Genomic DNA, 19,802 nt, shown 5'->3' with positions numbered 1-19,802 from the left:
GCAATTTTAATATTGCACAGGTATGATATATATTCGCATTATTTATACAATATGTTTTGGAAATTATATGTACAAGTGTTTAGTAATGTTAAAGTAAATGAAATTTAAAAAATTGAATTGTATTATTAACAGCTGGAAAACATATTAAAAATATTTAATTAAAAATATTATTCAAAAAATTTTATTTTTCCGTTTGTCAGTACTAATAACCGTAATTTTTTCTTTCAGAGTAGCAAAATAACACTCGCAACTTACGAAAGGAAACATGTGAAGCAACAACAATGCTTTTAAGACTTAATTTATGTTACATTAATATTATTATGTTTACATTATGTACGCAAATAATATATTGTTTTAAACAAATGTTCTTAATAAGTATGTATGTTAAGGTAATGTTTTATTTAAAATAAATATGCATTAATGATAATTTATAAAACTATAACAGTGTGAGCCATTTTTGTGTACAGGGAAAATCTATTAAAGGACAAATTAGTATACATACATTTTAGGAGTCAATATTATTTAACGCAAGTGATTTAAATTACTAATCATTTTTTAATTATTAAAATAAAATTAATATATACACAAATATTTCGCATCATTTCAAGCACAAAAATTTTTCTGTTGTTTAAATTATTAAAAAAAAAATTCGATTCGAAATTAAAAATATATTTAACAAAGTAATAAACATGTAAAACATATTATACACATTTACTTTTTCCATATTAATTCGTTTTGTGAATGGCGAATCTCTGTGCAAATGATTTAAATAATTGAGTTACTTTACCAAATTGTATTCTAAGTTAATTTTATCTTTATATATTTAGCAATTAAAACAAAAACATAACACAAAACTAAAGCTGTTTTAATATGAAATATATTATAAAATATGGTTATTACCTCAAATGCCTATTTTTTATCACTTATAAATTCATAAACTGCTTTTAATGTACTCGAATCTATCAAACACATTTTATTGTAATATATAAATTTATATAATTTTATATACAGATTAAATTTATAGATAAACATTTAAACAACATTTATTTTAACCAGTTCTCCTAATTAATTTTACTAAACATAAAATGAAAAATGACAATAATCCTTTTGGAAAATGCATGCAATAAAAAATAATACTGTAGCTCAAAAAGAGCAGAATTTGACATAACCTTGGTGAAATTATATGAATTGAATACGTGTGACCAAAATGTTATAAAAAGGAATTTCGACCAACAGTTTCAAAGACAGCAGTTTCTTTAATATTAATATTTCGATATTAAAATCGAAATCGATATTAAGTGTTTTCAAGAGCATAAATATATAAGACTTTCAAGAATAAAGTGCTAAAACCATTTTATTTATTTCTATTAGCATAACCATCGAAATTTGGAAATAATTAATTTTATTTCTTTCCATGATAAAGTTATATCAAAAACCTATATAATCAATGGATTAACAAACTGAAATAATTTATAAGTATCGAAAATTATTTTTGTTTGATATTTAAAAAAATTAAATTGGTTAACACTATTATTATGCCCAATAAACAAATATTTTTTAATTAAATTTCATTTATGACAACGAATTCACCTCGAACTTCACATTATATTTCATGAACGTCCCTGCGCTTGTTATAACCATAGGTCATAATTCAATTACTTTATAATTAAAGTAACCAGGTCTTGTCACTTGAGCTGTCATTCGATAAGAAGAGGGAAAACTGTCAGAACGCCGCCGCGCTTTTGTAACTTGTTTGCGAAATTTTGTAATTCATATAATAAGTTTAAAGTAAGTTTTTAGTTGCATTTTTTGTAAAATTTTATAATAAAGTGAAACGAATAACTTTTATCTGGTAAATATATAATAAAATGTTGAATTTCATTCATATTGAACTCTGATAGTATTGTTGTAAGGTGAACGTATATACGCCTTTCAGAGACCTAAAGATACACTGCGTTTTTTTTTTGGTTTTTGTTGAAAACGTGTTATTAAATACGAAAGTTAAATTTGTTACATTAAATTACAAATGTAGAAATAATTTTTTATGAAATGTAGCAAAAAATTTGGCATTTTTTGTTTATAATCAAATCTAATATTGCCAATATTAAAAATTCGTGCATTCGCAGCGGATGCGAATGTTGTTTAAAGCAACTTAAGATTAATTTTATATGTTAGGAAAAATTGTTGTTGTGTTGAGTAACTATGAAAAATATTATTTTCATATTACATAAAAATGTGTTAGAATGTTATTAGAACGAATATCAATACGTTCGCATAGTTTTAATAATATTTATTTGATTATTTTCTGTCTGAGTTGGCAATGCTGCACACATCTGAAGTGATGGAGAGATAATTTTTTAAGGTTAAAAATTAAAAAGTTGAACGCAAACAGAGAAGATTAATTGCGAAAACAAGAAAAGTAAATAATCAGTTGTGTTTTAATAGTGTTTAAGGTGTATATTGTAAATATATTTTCGGTGACAGGTTTTGTCTAAATACTAGAAAAAGTTCTCTTTTTATTGTATTGTGTCTGTGCTAATTTGTATACAAAAATTTTTTCACACACATTCTACATAATTTAATCTGCAAGTTTGTGATTTGTGATTTTGTTTTTGTTGTGTTTATTGTTCAATACGAAATAAAATTATATTGCATGCCTTAGCAGTCGAGTTGTTTTGTGAACTTGAACAACAGACATCCAAACAGAACAGAATCTGTAAATAAATTCGAACATTTGTTTGCTCCCATAGAAGTTATGTATGGCGATTTCGTCATTGTACACCTGAGAAACATACTAAACGTACATAAATATATATGAACGAGTGCGAGTGTATAATATAAGTTTATGTAGTTCAGCAAAGAAATAAGTGTACAAGTCAAACGTTTTATAAACAGAGGGGCATGTTTTATTATTGGCAATTGTGTAATCATTGATTTTTCAAGTGTGCAAATATTGTTTGGGAAATGCAGCGAATAAATAGAGAAATGCCATTATAAAATAGTAATAACTTTGGTTAGCTCTACTGACGTAGAATGTGTTTTTTTGCTAAGTTTTTTCGATAAATATTGAAGAATTGACAAATACGCACTGCGTTTGCGATTCGATTGTAGGTTCAACGATCAAATTGAACGCTAATGTATATTTTCTCGATTTTTACTCTTTACTTGCAGCTAAAAATTTCTCCTTCGCTTTGATTTTTATTTGCCAACGCTACTACCAACGCGAGTGACCGACCGACCGGCACACTGAGATTTGCTTTTGCTTGTGACCTTTAACACATTATGAAAAACAGACATGGGTGGATTCCTGGATAAACCAAAAACACTCAAACACAATGATCAAGGTGAGGGAAACAAGTTGCTGTATGGCGTCAGCTCGATGCAAGGCTGGCGGTGCGAAATGGAAGATGCGTATTACGCGCGTGCCGGTCTTGGTAATGGCTTAGAAGACTGGAGCTTTTTTGCTGTTTTTGACGGACACGCTGGTTGTAAAGTGTCAGAGCATTGTGCCACACATCTGCTTGATATTATTGTGAATACTGATGAGTTTAAGAACGGTGACCATGTCAAAGGCATACGAACGGGTTTCTTACGCATCGATGAAGTTATGAGAGAACTGCCTGAACTAATGCAGGATGCTGAAAAGGTTGGCGGTACTACAGCCGTTTGCGCACTCATATCATCTACGCAAGTTTACATAGCTAATTGTGGTGATTCGCGTGCGGTTTTATGTCGCCAAGGTGTGCCTGTCTTTGCAACACAAGATCACAAACCTATACTACCTGAAGAGAAGGAACGTATTCATAACGCTGGTGGAAGTGTAATGATTAAACGTGTCAACGGCACATTAGCTGTATCACGTGCACTGGGTGATTACGACTTCAAGAATGTCAAAGAAAAAGGACAGTGCGAACAACTGGTATCACCTGAACCGGAAATATTTTGCCAAAGTCGCCAGGATACTGATGAATTTCTAATATTGGCTTGTGATGGTATTTGGGATGTCATGAGTAATGAGGACGTTTGTAGTTTTATACACTCGAGGCTGAAAATCACCAACGATTTGGTAAACATAGCAAATCAGGTTATTGATACATGTTTGCACAAGGTACGTTCAATATAAGTTAGTTAGGTCTATAATTAAAGTACTAATATCATTTCTTTATGTGCATTGCAGGGTAGTCGTGATAATATGAGCATAATAATAATTGCTTTTCCTGGCGCACCTAAACCTACTGAAGAAGCGATAGAAGCTGACAAGCGATTGGAAAAACAATTAGAGGAAATCACTAGAGGTTGTTTAAGTAGTTTATTTTGTCTTTAACAATCGTAGTAATATTATGGCAACATACAATGGGAATCTCGTGTTCCTCGGATAATTTGTCACTTTTATGCAATTAATATACCTTTAAAATTTTTGCGTTTTAGAATAACAAATTTACCAAAAGTTCCTTAGTAGTTCTTAGAACCATCTGCGTGTACCCTAGTTTTCATTTAAAGCAGTATTATTTACTTTAACAGCTGCTACAATTTACGAACACCTTTTGCATACGATAAGACAATATCTGTTTTCTTAAATAATTATCATTTTTATTTAAAAACACCCGAAAAAAATAAAAAGAATTATAGCCAATTGGTGATTCTTTTATTGGTGTTGTGCTATGCGGTGTACATTAAACAGCACTTAATATTTCATTAAATTATGAACTATATTAAAAATTTTTTTCATTTGAATTTAAGTTTATTGTAGCAGCAGTGCCATACCTAATATGTGGCAATTGTAACTGCCAAATCTAATTAATCTAGTCAAATTTATTTTAATTACGAATAGTACTTCGATATCTTTTATATGCATACGCGGATATCTTAGTTCCAAAACCCAATAAATAGTTACAATAAATAGTTTATGATGATTTGTGATACTTTATAAAATCGAAGTTTGTTGGAAACTTGTTAAAAATCTAGAGTATCGATAGGCAAAAATTATTTAATTAAAGATAAACGGAATTGATTTAAAATAATAAATAATTTAATATGTATTATAATAGCGATATAAAAATAACCTTAACACTACTTAAAATGAATTTCGCACGAATTTTTTAAAGCCCTTTTATGAAATATAAATTGGCTTCTCTTACCTATAAAGAAAAACAGTACAAAGTCCTAAAACTACAGACAAATTTTTACTAGGAATCAAATTTTTTTGTAAAATAGCAGTGGCGTGTATTAAATAGTTTTACAAATAATCAAAAGTTTAGTAAAATAAGGCGTAAAAGATTTATATTCGTGATTTTAGATATTAATGTGTACATTGACTAAGTTTACATGAAAAAATTGCATAAAAGTATTTTACTCGTGCAAAATCTTTATGTATGTCTTCACAAAAAAGAAGAATACGTATAAATATAATTGAATTATAAAAAACCTTATGCTCACCAATAAAACAAAAAAAAAAAAAATACGCGAAGGGAATTAATACTTTATATGCATATATAAATCGTATCTATATATATTAACAACGATCTCATGTATAGTTATTAACAATGTCATGCGTTTTTTGGTTAATTTTAGTATCAGATTAAAAAAAAAGAAAAGAATAAGAAATAAATTGTATTTATATACAAGATTAATTACTTTATGATTACAATGTAATTAGATTTAATGCCAGGCATTTCGTATACAACAATAAAATAATAAAATTTGAATCGAAAACTAAATTTATTCAATTTATACGCATTCTATGGTAAATATAACACATTTTCTCATAAATCAAAAAAAAAAAAACCTTTTTTCGAAAGCATCATACATTTTCCTTAACTAAGTTTCTTTTTAAATATATTTGTAATGATTAAATTAATAATTAATCTTAATTTATTTACAAGTACTTTTAAGTCAAATTTCGATAATATATTAAATTCTCTTAACTGAACTGTTATCTGTTATCAGCGATTAGTGAGTGAGCATAAGGTACGTTTATTTATTTTTTAATGTAGTTTTGCTAATTTCCTAAAGTAATGTTTCAAATTACATTTTTAGCATGTTTCGGCTGAACTTTTTAACAGCTTTTATTATAATTTTTTTTTATAAAATTTTTATTCACACACAAAACTCAATACGAACATATTTAAAACGCGAACGTACTTTTGTATAACACAATTGCAATTGTTATCATTTTATTTCTTTATCCTTTTTACGTATATAGTAGACTCTTGGTATAATGAGGGTCTTATTTCGAATGTATTTTATATGCAATGTTTGTTGTTTAGAAAGAATATTTTTGATGTTTCTTGTCGGATACGCGTTAAATCAAGGATCTACTGTATATATATTTTTTAAAATATTTTTACTAAATTATCTATATACATATACATATATATACATACATATATATATAGATATATATATATTATATAATAATAATTTTATAAAATTTCTGATTTTTTATAGAGGACATCGCACAGAATAATATCACGGATTTCAGTGAATTGTTGAATCACTTACAGAACAGAGAAATCGAAGGTCTTCCTCCTGGTGGTGGTATATCTTCAAAGTAAGTTGAAAAACGCAAATAACAAAAAATAAAACTCAAATCAAAAAATAATGTAATCACCTGTTGTCAATTAAAATATCTATCAGTATGTTATTGCATTTATGTTTATGTTGAAATACAAAATTAAAGTAAATAATATTTTTACAGACACGCAGTCATTGAGCGGACATTTAAGGAACTATATCCGGAGAAACAGTGTGAAGTACATAATTATTTTATTGAAATATAAGCAACATGATTTAATGCTTTCTATTACAATTATTTAAATAATCTGCAAACATTTTTTTATTTTAAATAATTCATGCCATTATTGTTTCGTTAATTCATTTTGCGCTTTCTTATAACAACTTAAGCAACATTAAATTATTATATACATTTAATATGTTTTATTATTTGCTAAACCATTAATAGAATAACATTATAATTTCAAATATATTTTAATCAATTTCCTATAACTTATGCACAATTTTTTAATTTTTTATTTGAGTAAGTGCTTGAGGTTTATCTGCCTGCATTATTAAATCCTGTAAAGCACAAGAGATTACTTATTAACCAGTTTTTAGTTTGTAGTTATTAATAAAAAATATTTATAGGGTAAAAAGTAAAAAAAAAGTAGTGTTCGATTAGGTCTGTAAAGCGGATCGACGATGACTGACATTTCCTTAACATTTTCTTAACTGTCTATACTCAGAAGTAAATATATATATATATTTTTATATGAGTCAAAGAAGTAACTTTTAAACATTTCCTTAACTATCTATATTAAGAAGTAAACATATATATATATTCTTATATGATTCGAAGTGTGTTATGAAAGCAATTTAGTGAAAAACTGTTGAACTTGCATTCATTTCCATTGGATTATCTAATAATGATCCTAAAAGTTGTGGTTGGATTGCAGTACAGACAGTTGTATGTTAAAAGTGTTAAAAGAACATGTTGCTGAAAATAATTGGTAATTATTTTTAACAAATATCAATTATGATATTTTTTTGAAAGTCTGTAATTATGTGCCAAGTAGTTACATTTGTTAATACGATCTAAATGGACATGGTAAATAAAAACACTCAGCTTCAAATTTACAATTTCAAAGTTTTACACTTGGCACTTATTCACCCTAAAAAGAAGTTATTTATGAATTAAAAAAGAAATAAATATATCTAAAAACCACTGATGAGAGGGCATTTCACAGTACTTGAAACAGCTATATGTGCAGCCAAAAAATTCAATTGATTGAATTTAATACAATTCAATTTTTCATCATTAGTTAATCAGTTAGCAAGTAGTTATTAGTTATAATTCAATACCCTTTAACTAACATGGTTTGTCGCTTTATCATTGAATTAACGGCAATGGCTGATTAGAAAAAAGTATGTTATTTTTGCTTCTTTGGACATTTTAACTTAATCCTTGTCAAGACACTCTCCAAGTAGTTAATCAATTCAAAAAATGTCTAAACCTCTCTAAAAATTCTTTACCTCTTTAGAGGTAAACACATGTGTTTGCTGATAAATGCAAATGATGTTCTTTCATTCCTCCCCCCTTCACTCATTCCACTCGTGAGCCAGATATGTGTCCTTCCGAATAACATATCCGCACGCTCATAACGAGTGTAATATAGATTACAAAGAAGTTTCTCATAAGTTAAAACGTGTTCCTTATAGAGAGGTTTTTTTTGTATGCAAAAATTTGTTTGCGTACCTGAAAAAATTTCGTTATAGAGAGGAATTCGATGCGGAGAGGTTCAGATATATGAAAAATTTCAAAAAATCGCTGTGTCTTCAAAAAAACTTCGTTATAGAGAGGTATTTGTTATAGGAAGATTTGCTAAAGAGAAGTTTCACTGTACTTATATAAAAGTAATTATTATTATAAATAAGTTGAGATAATGTTGATTAAGAATTTACCAAATACTAAGAAACTGAGTTTTCTATATGCTTTGCTTTGGTATCTATGGGCTATTACATAAAACTGAATATCTACATTATTTTGGTTTACAAAAAATATTTATTATGAAATTAAGTTGAGATGATATTCATTAAAGTACCATAATAAATTATTATCATAATAATAAGAATATAATAATAATTTACATTACCATATTATTATTATATTATCATATTATTTTTATATTATATTATCATAATATATTATCATAATATTATTATTTATTTTATTATTATCTAAAAATAAGATTATAATAATGATTTATAGCTGATTTGTATTAGTGTCGACCTCAATATTTTAGGCTTTAGGTCATATTTTTATATATATAAATTATATAATTGTATTTGTATAGTTGTAATAACACTTAAGATAGACCTAAATATTTCTTTCTTTCGAAATCTTAAGTTTGTTTTTTATATAATATAAGTTATAAGTTAAAAATATAAATTTAAAAACACGACCTAAAGCCAGGCAAAATTTAAAACACAACAATAATTTATTATAATATATATTGTGACACAATATTGCATGATATTCCATTATGGAACAAAGTAGCTATGCTATTTTACTATTAGATCTATAAACGTACTTATTTCACATATACTATATATATATATAATATATACTATATGTATTTAATATATATATACGTTCTTATTTATAATATATATATACTCTATATATATATTTATATCATATATCTATATAGTATTTTATATAAATTCTATATAATATATATTATACATATATATATATATATATATATGTATATCTATATGGTTTTTTTATATACTTTAATCTGGCTGTAAGCCCCTTGTTAAATAATTAAATGTTTAATATTGTTCTATCAATATAGATGATAGACCAAAGAGGAGGATGTATCGTAATCCTGATGATGACTCCCAAGGAGAGTCGAAATATAGAGTATAATAAAAAATATTAAACGTTTAATTATTAAACAAGAAGAGACCTACAGCCACATTAAAAATGTATAGAAAAAACCTTTTTTAATAGACAGGTCGAAAAATAAAGTAAAATTTTTTATGTATATTTATATTTAAATAATTATTAATCTCTTGTGTTAATATAGCATTATTTTACATATTATTGCACTTTTTTTTAATATACTTTTTGCTTATAATTTTTGTATGATGTGGCGCAATTGTTTTTTTTCTTTAATTTATCTATTCTAAATAACAATATTGGAACTTCTTTTATAAAAAATTGTCTTTTCTAACCTTTTCAGAGTCCGTCACAATGAAACTCCTCCATAAGAATTGTGTAAAGTGCAAATTAAAACAGTAAAGATTAAAATAACCAAAAATTAAACAAAACACTTGACAGCTTAAACATTATATATATATATATATATATATATACAACAGATAAAATATAACAGAGTACTATAATTTTTGATATCTACAGCTAAAGTGAAAAAAAAAGAAAAACAACAACAACAACAACTACAAATCTACTCACACAACAAACACAAAAGCCTTAATTTAAGTCTATTTTTACAAATGAATTCAACTAAAAATAAACTATGCAGTATGTTTCTTAATTTAATTCCTAAAATGCAATTGCAAAATTTAATTGATTTTTTTACCTTTAATTAAACTTATTTTTTTACGTATAAATAATTTTATAAATTATAATAATGTTAATAATCTGTTTGGTTAGAAACGTTTGAGTGGAGTGATTCAGACGTGCGAGAGTTACGGCATTTTATATATTATTTATTGCTTAGGAATCGAAAAAAAACTACGCTTCAATTTAAACTAACAATAACTCTACGACGAATACATGTAAATCTATTATTTTTTCGTTTTTATAATTTTAATTATATATTTAAATAAGAATTGTTGGAATTGTGTTAGAACAATGATGCGTTTGACTGAGGCGCTTCTCTTACTGACAAGTAAACGGGCTTCCATGTCAACATTGTGCTTATTGTTCGTATACTTGGACGGGCGAGTGATTATTAAAAATATCTAGATATTTCTAGATAAAATATTTATTATCAATTCTATAAATTTTGAACTCTTTGTACGTACGTCTCTGCTCTGACGTACGTCAGTTCTGTAGCCAGAAATTTACTGCCGAGGGATTCAAGATGAAATGCTGGATCGACTATAGGACTGTATTACTAATAAGCATACAAATGTATGTAGTACTTCTATTTATACTTCTTGATTCAGCACCTCAAGCCTCCCCTGGCGGCTACATGCCTGTCTCTGACTATTATGTTCTTACCAAATCGGCTAAGATGTTATTTATGTAAAATACTTATCCTTGTTAATTCTGCTTTGTTTACATATATTCCAATATAATAAACATAAAAACGTACAACTTTGAAAAGTCACTTCCTAAGCTGTTGTGCTTTCAATTACAACCTCTATGGCTTGTGAAAAATTATAGGTCATAGTTCCTCACAAACTATTAAATAACAGAACAATTCAGAACAATGGTGTTGAACAATATTTAAGGACACTTTAAGATAGTGTTTTCCAACAGATTATATATATTTTACGCTAGTACCTAATGAGAGTACCATCGAAGCAATGAAATTTTAGTTTCTAATCCAATCAGAAAGCAACATGAGTTCTGCTTAATATTATTTGTACACAACTCCATTTATTTTAGTAGGAACCCATTGTCTGCGTTCTCAAAAGTTAGTAGCGTTAAACATCCAAGTATTACTTCAGAACAAGTTCGGTACATGTTGTAAAAGGTCAGCATCTGAGGGGAAGGGTTACTATTTTAAATATTTTTTATTTGTTTGTGTGTTGCAATCACATTTTCGTTTCTTTTTAGTGTAAATGATTAAAGTATGAAGATCAGTTACAGGTGTTCCTGTCATAAACATTAATACGAGTACCATCATTCTTAAGTATAAGATAAAAAATAATAAAAAAAACGCAAAATCACAAAAAAACACATACAAATTAATTCCTAAAAAGAACTTAAAAATTTTACATTTTTCCATAAAGTCATTAAAAGAAAAACTATTTGTAAACTGAAAGAAAGAAAATATATATGCTCGAGTTTGTAGTAAATGTTAATAAATAAATATAAATTGAAAAACTTTGTGTATATAACATAAATGTCTGTATTTTGAGAAAATTCCATGTGAGTGTTTATAATTCTTACTATTCTTACTATGCCTGAAATATAATATTCTTCGTGTTAAGCAGAATAACATCACACCTAATTGTACTCCAACGTTTTGTGTAATATCATGAGTTGCTTTCTGTGCTTGCATTAAAATTGACCGTATACCAATCAAGTCATCTCCACAAACGACAAGTATTATCCTTAGATGCTGTTACAATCATATCACCTGTGTAGCTAAAAGCGCAAGAAAACACATCCGATTTATGTCCTGGTAGGATTTGCGCGCAATTGCCAGTTTCCGTATACCACAAACGTGCTGTGTGATCTGCAGAAGCAGTCAGCAATAAACTACCAGCTGGACTAAAACATACCTAAGCAATAATGAAACAAAATATTAAGATATGCATTAATTTATTATATAACTTAATTGCCTTTGAAATTTCGTCCACATGGCCCTGCATAAGAGAAATAGATTTCAATTCGCCGTTTAGATTCCAGACTCGTGCTGTAGTGTCACTACTGCAAGTGGCTAAATGCCTTCCTACGGAATCAAACGCCAAATCTAACACTTCATCGTTATGAGCATCGATGATGAAAAGGCTTCTGTCCAGTCGTCGCACATCCCATATGCGAGCTGTGTTGTCCAATGAACCAGTGGCTATGAGATTGCAAGGAAAATTCCATTTACAATTACTGAGTTCTTCTGTGTGCTCACGTAGCTGTGCGGCAATGCTATTGAGAAGAAAAGAAGGTTCATAATTCATTAAATTTTCTAAACTATCAAAGTTAAAGTAAATTAAATTATTATTATTAATCTTAAATTATTATATTAAATTTAAGTTCTCTTAGCAAATCTGTAATATTATGTGTCACCCAGTACAGTTCCCTTCAAATTTCAAAATATTATATCATTGGAGTTTACCCACTCCATTACATTACTTATAACATAGATAACCTACATAGTATTGGTTTTTCCAGGGTTACCTATTTGCTCGTATATCCCATAGAACTGCAGTGCTGTCGAATGAAGCAGTCAGCAGTAAATTTGCATCACGATTAAACCTACTTGCAATAACACCAGCTTTATGCACTTCGAAGCTTTGCTTTTCCAAAGAAGTCTCGACATCGAATATGAGAGCAATGCCATCCATTGAGGCTGTAGTCAATGACATACCACTAGCAGGGTCAAATTCAGCTGCTACTACTTCAGCCGAGTGTCCGTAAAGTGTACTCTGACATAGGCCAGTTTTGGTGTTCCAAATCTTTGCAGTTGCGTCAAAACTACCCGTTAGTACTAAGTCGCTGTAAGAAAGATGAAAAGTTCAATTCAATAAAATTTTTATTTTTCGTAAGATTCTATTTCATAATTACGTTTTGGGATAGTTAAAGGCAACTGCGAATACTACATTGTCATGTCCAGTTAGCACATGCTCTACTTCAGTCGTATTAGTGTTTATAATTCGGCAGGTCCTGTCATAGCTTCCAGTCACAACACGTTCACCAGTTCTATCGAAACTTACGTTCGTCAATGGCAAGATATGCGAAGTGATGCTCTTATGTAAGTAGAATTTCTTATCCATCGGTTCCCGCAGTCTTCGTTGCAATTTCTTTACAGCACGTCTCAGTACACAACTGCTATCATCCACATTGTTTGTGTTCCAGTGCAAAACATTCATTGTGCCACTTATTTTAATATTTGATGTTTCCAAGTCTGTGGTAAGAATGTCCTTAGCTAATTCGCCCTTTTTCATATCTGCAATCGGTGTTGCTATAGCTGTTGAATTTAAATCTGATGTTGGAAGTGGGTTCAATATTTCTTCAATGATTTTGTTCTGTACCTTATTTATCTGATGTACGGTCTCGTCAACATTCGTGCTATATAATTAATTAGTTACATACACAAGTATAAGTACTTATTTCATTACCTACTTGGCATTTAAATCTAATAGATCAATGTGATGCAATTTTTCTCCTTCTGGCATATTAAAACCAAGAGCGATGCCTGCTCAAATAAAAAATCTTTTATGATTTAAAATGATATATATGTAAGAACCTCAAAAATCTATTTTTTAGAAATATTTACCAGGTGGAAAATATCGTAAATAAATTTTATTAAAATACATTTTCTTTTAAACAGTTTAAAAGTGTTTAATAACGTTTTTTATATTTTCAAATTCAATATTGAGGAGTTTGTTTAATCAATATCAGTCATAACAACTTTGCTTATTAGGAGGACGGGTATGACTTCAAAACATTTTAACATTAGAATAATATAACTGCAAAATTTTTCTCAAACATTTTTTATGTAAATTGATTGAAAAACAAAATATTTAGAAACAATAGAGAATTTTCACAGTATTCCAGTATAGGTACTATAAGCGGTGACCACCATGGGCGTAGCGTAGCGGGCGAAATAGGATCCATGAGTATCGTATGGGTTCCTAAAGATAACATATTCCTTGGTTTTTCTATGTGGGGACCACTCACTTTTAATTGTGATAGATATTGAGCAGAACTTTACTAAATTTCTTTTTATTTCGTATTTAAAATGTTATATTGAATTGGTAAAATAATTTATAAAACTTATTTTAAATTATGAAAATTTTACTTCTGGTTCTTACGCTTCTAGCAAGTTTTTTTCTCAAGGGATTTTTTAGCACACTCTTATAAAGAAAACTAAGAACTTATTTATATCTCTTTTTCTCAAAAATAATTTAAATGTTTTGATGCTCAGTTTTGATAAAACAAATGTATATAAATCAGTCATATTAATGCACCAAAGAATTTTATTTAATTAAATCTAGATATCCATGAATGCATCAATAAATTCGGATCAGTTAACGATCACTTTTCAGGCAGTATATGAACATTCGGGCATACTAAAGCAATATCTATAGGAACTAAATAAAAACACTTTTAATCCTTCTTGTTACATGTCCTACTATTTTCATCAAGCTGTATTGTATGCCAATAAACATAGCGAATGAAATATGAATAATAACCATATGAATATAATTCGGATAAGTGAATGCTTGTGCCTAAAAGCGAGTGTGAAAAACTTGAAAAATGGAAATATATAAACCAAGACGATTGATTGTTAGTAGCGTTGCGAGCATTATCGTAAGCTATTAGTCCATGAGCTTAAGTTTTTATTTCTTTAACTTTAATTCGAATACTTATCCTGTAAAACGGAGCTTTTAATAGGCTTTTTAGTACTTTCTCGAAATACTGGGAATTTGTATACAAAAGCTCATATTTAGTACAGCTTTTCGTAGTCAAATAAGAGTAAGCAGAATATAAACAAAAATATTAAATATTTTTGTTAGATATTTGTTAGATAAAAAGACAACAAAAATATTTAGATTTCTGTTCTTGTCAAAGCGACAAAATCTATTGCTTCGAAAATGTCGATTGATGGTTCATTTGGATACATATGTAGGAAATTTAAGAGCTATTCGCGATATCTTCTATTTGGTATTTTTGGTCAATGTATTTAGTTTCTCTTAATTTGGTTTGGTATGCATTGCAATGTTTGGCATGACTCTGGTTAGGCTTTTGTTGCTGGTGTTTGGCTTTTGTTAATGGAGCTCTTTGAAACCATGCAGAACTGGGTTTACTTTTCTTCAAAGCAATTAGGAAGCAGCACTAACTTTCATACAAACAAAAATTGTTTCGCAAAAGTTTTATGAGTTCTTTTTATTATTTTATTTTATTTATTTTTATATAAAATAGTTTCTTTTTAGATTTTGTCTGTGTATTCCTTATTGTATAAGGATAAAGTTTCGCGAAGTAATAAAAAATATCAATTAACGCTTATATAGATAGACTCAAGTCCTGAAACTGAAGTTGTGATGGCGTTATTCAATGAATGCATACAGGGTAACTAACGGGGATTATGCATATCACAGAACATCACAGCAATGGAACGGGCGATGAGGACTGCGATGCATTTTAGTTTCTTTTGACATGCCATGAAAATCAGATGTGTCCATGATGTGCTTTCCTCCATTTGAATTTTAATGCTAAGTTTATGTTTTATTTGAATTGTGACTTTTATTTTCATATTTAAGATTCATTAAATTACGAGAAGTGTGCAAAGGATTGCAGAGAATTTGAGTAGAACTCAATTGTTTGGAATTTTAATTTTAATTTTTTTATTTTGGTTGTAATATATTTAGGTATTTAAAATTAAACTATCACTTTAAGTTTCAACGTCACTGCTTATTCTTAAAATTTTCAATGCATAGATGCAAACTTAGTTAATTTAAGTAGCCACTTTATATAATATGAAATTGAGGTCCTTGAGGCTATTCTACACACTTAAAAAGGAATATTTAAAGTATAAATTAAATTTTAATTACACACACTGTATAGTATAGAATATAGTATAGAAGTCACCTACTACACTTGAAGATGAACAAATATATATATATATATATATATATATATATATATATGATATATATAGGTAAAGCTCTTCACACTAAGCACTGCAATGAAGATGTTTGAGAATAATGTTCGCACTCACATATCCACACGTTATTGTTCCTCGCATAGTTCTTCCCTGATTATGTCTTTCTTTCTTCCTTGTGACAGATGTTTTCTTTGGTCGAAGTATTACTTTTTATTTTTTTCAATGTTTTTGATAATGATGTTTTTGATCTGTCTGTTTTAATTTTCCCATACAAAATCTTACAGGGTCAAAAAACATTCTTTTATAAAAAAAGATACAAAATTTAAGAAATCTACTAGATTTAATGGATACTAGGTTTATATGGTAGGTTTGTTTTCAATAAAATTTTTTTCTTTAATAAAAAATAGCTTAAATACTTAAACACATATTATATTATATAACTTTTAATTAATAAACCATAAATCGATAGGAGCTATACTTCTCCAATAAAGTCTTTTTAATAAATGAAATGATTAAAAATTTTTTCATGTTGAATTCTTTTAAGCTCCACATATGTCGGCATTATAAGATAATTCCCATATTAGAAATGAGCATTTACGCCATCCTCCACTCTGATTTGTGATTTGAAGAAATCATCATTCGAATATTATTAATATTGCAAGAAAGCATTCAGGCTTTCTATTTAGTTATTCATGTATATCGATGAGAAGTGACGCCGACACATAAACCCACCCATTCCAGGAGCATATAATCGAAGTAATTTTATTTAATTTTATTTAACCTTCTATATGTAATTAACTTAACGTATTTATTGTTGAATTATGAAATTTATATTCTGAATTGCGGTCCTCACCTCTATTTTTTAATCGTCTAATACATATAATAAATAAAATAAAATAAAAAATTATTATTTTGTATTTCTTTTGATATTCTGCGTTTTGAGAATTTATTTTAAAAACTGGAAACACTATGGATTTTTCTTATATACCACAATAGAAACTATAATTTGTGAAATATAGTAAGTTTAAAAGTATTGGCTAGAACTTCTGAGTTTAAGAGTTTTTTGAAATCTATTAACTATTCTGTCACTGAACAACACAGTTTTTACATACAAACACTAGAAATGGACTTCTAGTAACTGCTCGTAAATCTATTCCTTCTTCTCCAGATATTTAAATTCTTCGCAAAAATTATATTAAAATTAAAAATATGTAGAAAGTGTTAATATTTTCACACAGTTTAAGCTTTTAAGCAATCACAAACAGAAGAAAACTTTGTGCTTCTGGGATTTCATTCATTGCTTCACTAATTCATGATCATAAAATTTATAGAAGTTCGAAAGTCTTCAGTCGATCCACTAACTAAAACTCCTCTGAACAAGCAAACAACATCTTGCTTCTGGGGACATTCATTTTGAATATCGACGATGTCGTTATTTAAATTACTTACTGATATATGAGAAATGAGTACGCAGGTATATATGGCCCAGACTTATCGAACGATGGGTCTTACCAAATCCAGTAGAATCAGAAAGTTGATCATATAATGCAGGAATAGAATATGTTTGAGATAACCATGACAAGTAGAAAGAGTTTACTCAGACCCAAGTGTAAAATCAGAACGAAAGTTAAGGCACGTTAAAGAAAACTTCACTCAGTAAAGACTCGGTTAACCTCATTATAGTTGATTTCGTGAGCGCAGTCGCAGTCTCAAAGTTTTGGTCTTGAAAGCATGAAATTTCTTTCAACAAGATTTGTATATTTGATTATCGCAAATATATACGAGTAGTTCATAATAATGTTGAATTAAGAATTATGTGCATTTTGAGTTTTTGTTAGGATTGTTTTAAACAAACCTTCTTTGTGAAGTGTAACAAAAATGATATATTTTCTTTATGAGTAAAATGCAATGGTAGAAAGTAATAAAGTCATAGTTTTCATATCTCAAAGTGTGAGCGTCATAAAATTTTTACGGTTCATAGCAGCCAAAGTAAAAGGTAAATAACCGTGTTCTGTTTAATATGTGTATTGTATTCGGTGTTCTTAGAGAACTATTGTCGTAAAACCAAGTTTTATAGCTTTTATCCTTTCAATACAATGGTTCAAATACAATCTAGCATATTTTTGCTTGTTCTGTAATAATTTTTGAAAACTTTAACGATTTTCAGTAAAATTTATTTGGTACATGAACAACTGCGCTGCTGAACTGACTTTTTCGGGGTTGACCATATTCCAAATTTACCCCGCAACCAACGCTTAATCAACACACAATTATTTTTTTATGGACTCTAATGGAACATCCACCGCATAAACAATGGGATTCCGGCCATTATGTTGACCCACTCATAAACAAAGCTTTTAAATAAATTTCCAGAACAAAAAATCCAGTTCAATTGAATTGCTTTAGCAGCGCATTTCCTTTGCAATAAACAAGCGCAAATTCACAGGATTCGCGGCTTCACAGGACTCGCTCGCAGCATTCATAACATTCAAAAATTTTACAAAATATTTATGTTTGTTTTGAATTGTTTTTATGATTGTAGTAATTCAATTTAAACTGTTAAAATTTAAATCGCTGCCATAAAATACGAAAACCCCTCAAGTGGATTTACATTCACGCCCAATAAATTCCTATTCGTTCCATTTTATTACTCGTAAGTTGCATGAATTATGCACAAAATTCACCTGCTATGATGAAATTGTTCCAGAACTTTTACGTTTAATGCTCGAAGTTATAAAATATAAAGTAAATGTCTGCACATATACATATCGCGACGTTACACTGATTCATATATCGAACATATGCATGGCAGTTTATCTTTTATACTCGTCCTCATAGTCTGAGGTTTCTGGCTGAAGTATAATGACTTTATGTAAGGAAGCATAAAATCTTTATGTGGAGCATTTAACAAATTGCGCATAAAACTGGGGGAAATATTTTCACAATTAAAAGTGCATCTTTTTACCAAATTGATGCCAATAAATCTTATATGGAACTGTAGCGACGTAACGTCGGAAATCTTTTACTCACCAAAAAATGACGTAAAACTCAACAAAGAAAGTTTCAACATTATGTGGATCCTGATTGAACCCTGATTAATTAATTATCCTTATCATTTTGTAATCGTTATTGTTAATTAAACTATAAAATATTTTAATTTCCTTATACATATGGTTGATCTACTCGTATTTTGACCGAATCATTTTATTGCAACATATGCAACACAACTGACTTATACTACATTATATATGTTGTTGTTGTTATAATGAATAAAATTTGGCGAAAAAAAATTAGTAACTATATAAATAACAATAATAATGCTTAAAACAACTCTACTATTAGATGGATGAGACTTCTAGTTTATTCAGCTTTGATTTGGATCAGGATAAGATTATTAGATCGGGCGATCCGATCTCCATTTGATGTTGCGATATTCTCATCAGCTATCACGCCGATATTCATTCGCAAGGCGGAATAAATTGTGTTTTAGTTAGGGTCATTGAAAAGCACAAAAAATCAACAATGTTCGCAGTGCTCTATTACAATAGGAGCCAGTATTCCGTATATTTTCTTCTTTAACCTAATTATTAACTTCTCGGTTTCTGACAGGGTACTGCAATCCACCTCAACCATATTTACCTTTCTGGGACCAATACCTAAGGTTTGTGTGAAATGTCTGAATACATTGTATAAATGTTCAAATTAAGGAACTGCAGAATTTTTAATCTTGGATACAAAATCGATTCAATATATGAAACACCTTCTTCAAAATTCTAA

General features: G+C 28.5%; 2 protein-coding genes across 9 annotated transcripts; one reads left to right on the top strand and one right to left on the bottom strand.

The window, feature by feature from the left end:
- The first annotated feature begins 1,691 nt into the window (after positions 1–1,691).
- On the top strand, positions 1,692–9,826 carry LOC119677387 (protein phosphatase 1B). 7 transcript variants are annotated; one of them, XM_038088716.1, is made up of 6 exons: positions 2,308–2,419; positions 3,172–4,108; positions 4,178–4,295; positions 6,448–6,550; positions 6,698–6,752; positions 9,744–9,826. In XM_038088716.1, exons 2-6 carry the CDS (start codon positions 3,296–3,298, stop codon positions 9,756–9,758), a joined length of 1,104 nt encoding a protein of 367 aa, XP_037944644.1. In that variant the 5' UTR covers positions 2,308–2,419; positions 3,172–3,295; the 3' UTR covers positions 9,759–9,826. The 7 variants fall into 7 exon arrangements, 6 of the variants coding, with proteins under 6 accessions (XP_037944640.1, XP_037944641.1, XP_037944644.1 ...); XM_038088712.1 differs by lacking the exons at positions 2,308–2,419; positions 9,744–9,826 and adding an exon at positions 1,692–1,788 and having other exon boundaries at positions 6,698–6,991; XM_038088713.1 differs by lacking the exons at positions 2,308–2,419; positions 9,744–9,826 and adding an exon at positions 1,701–1,852 and having other exon boundaries at positions 6,698–6,991.
- A 1,784-nt stretch (positions 9,827–11,610) lies between these two features.
- LOC119677386 (dynein assembly factor with WDR repeat domains 1) lies at positions 11,611–13,645 on the bottom strand. Of its 2 annotated transcripts, XM_038088710.1 has the most exons (5): positions 13,541–13,581; positions 13,450–13,486; positions 12,983–13,385; positions 12,596–12,913; positions 11,611–12,343 (listed from the first exon to the last, which is right to left on the bottom strand). In XM_038088710.1, the coding sequence occupies exons 3-5, from the start codon at positions 13,360–13,362 to the stop codon at positions 11,983–11,985; spliced, it is 1,059 nt and encodes a 352-aa protein (XP_037944638.1). In that variant the 5' UTR covers positions 13,363–13,385; positions 13,450–13,486; positions 13,541–13,581; the 3' UTR covers positions 11,611–11,982. The 2 variants fall into 2 exon arrangements, with proteins under 2 accessions (XP_037944638.1, XP_037944637.1); XM_038088709.1 differs by having other exon boundaries at positions 12,983–13,486; positions 13,541–13,645.
- Positions 13,646–19,802: the final 6,157 nt, after the last annotated feature.

The sequence above is a fragment of the Teleopsis dalmanni genome, chromosome 2, assembly GCF_002237135.1.
Source record: "Teleopsis dalmanni isolate 2A chromosome 2, ASM223713v2, whole genome shotgun sequence".
NCBI classification, from domain to species: domain Eukaryota; kingdom Metazoa; phylum Arthropoda; class Insecta; order Diptera; family Diopsidae; genus Teleopsis; species Teleopsis dalmanni.
Note: the sequence above shows the minus strand (reverse complement) of the source record. Positions and strands in the feature narration are given on the sequence as shown.

What these genes read in the sequence shown, in the direction of transcription:
- LOC119677387 (XM_038088712.1), top strand. Translation starts at nt 3,296, where the DNA reads ATGGGTGGATTCCTGGATAAACCAAAAACACTCAAACACAATGATCAA. An exon ending in ATTAGAGGAAATCACTAGAG is followed by an intron (nt 4,296 to 6,447) that starts GTTGTTTAAGTA and finishes GATTTTTTATAG; the next exon opens with AGGACATCGCACAGAATAAT. An exon ending in GGTGGTGGTATATCTTCAAA is followed by an intron (nt 6,551 to 6,697) that starts GTAAGTTGAAAA and finishes ATATTTTTACAG; the next exon opens with ACACGCAGTCATTGAGCGGA.
- LOC119677386 (XM_038088709.1), bottom strand. Translation starts at nt 13,593, where the DNA reads ATGCCAGAAGGAGAAAAATTGCATCACATTGATCTATTAGATTTAAAT. An exon ending in CTATTAGATTTAAATGCCAA is followed by an intron (nt 13,487 to 13,540) that starts GTAGGTAATGAA and finishes TTAATTATATAG; the next exon opens with CACGAATGTTGACGAGACCG. An exon ending in GCCTTTAACTATCCCAAAAC is followed by an intron (nt 12,914 to 12,982) that starts GTAATTATGAAA and finishes TCTTTCTTACAG; the next exon opens with CGACTTAGTACTAACGGGTA.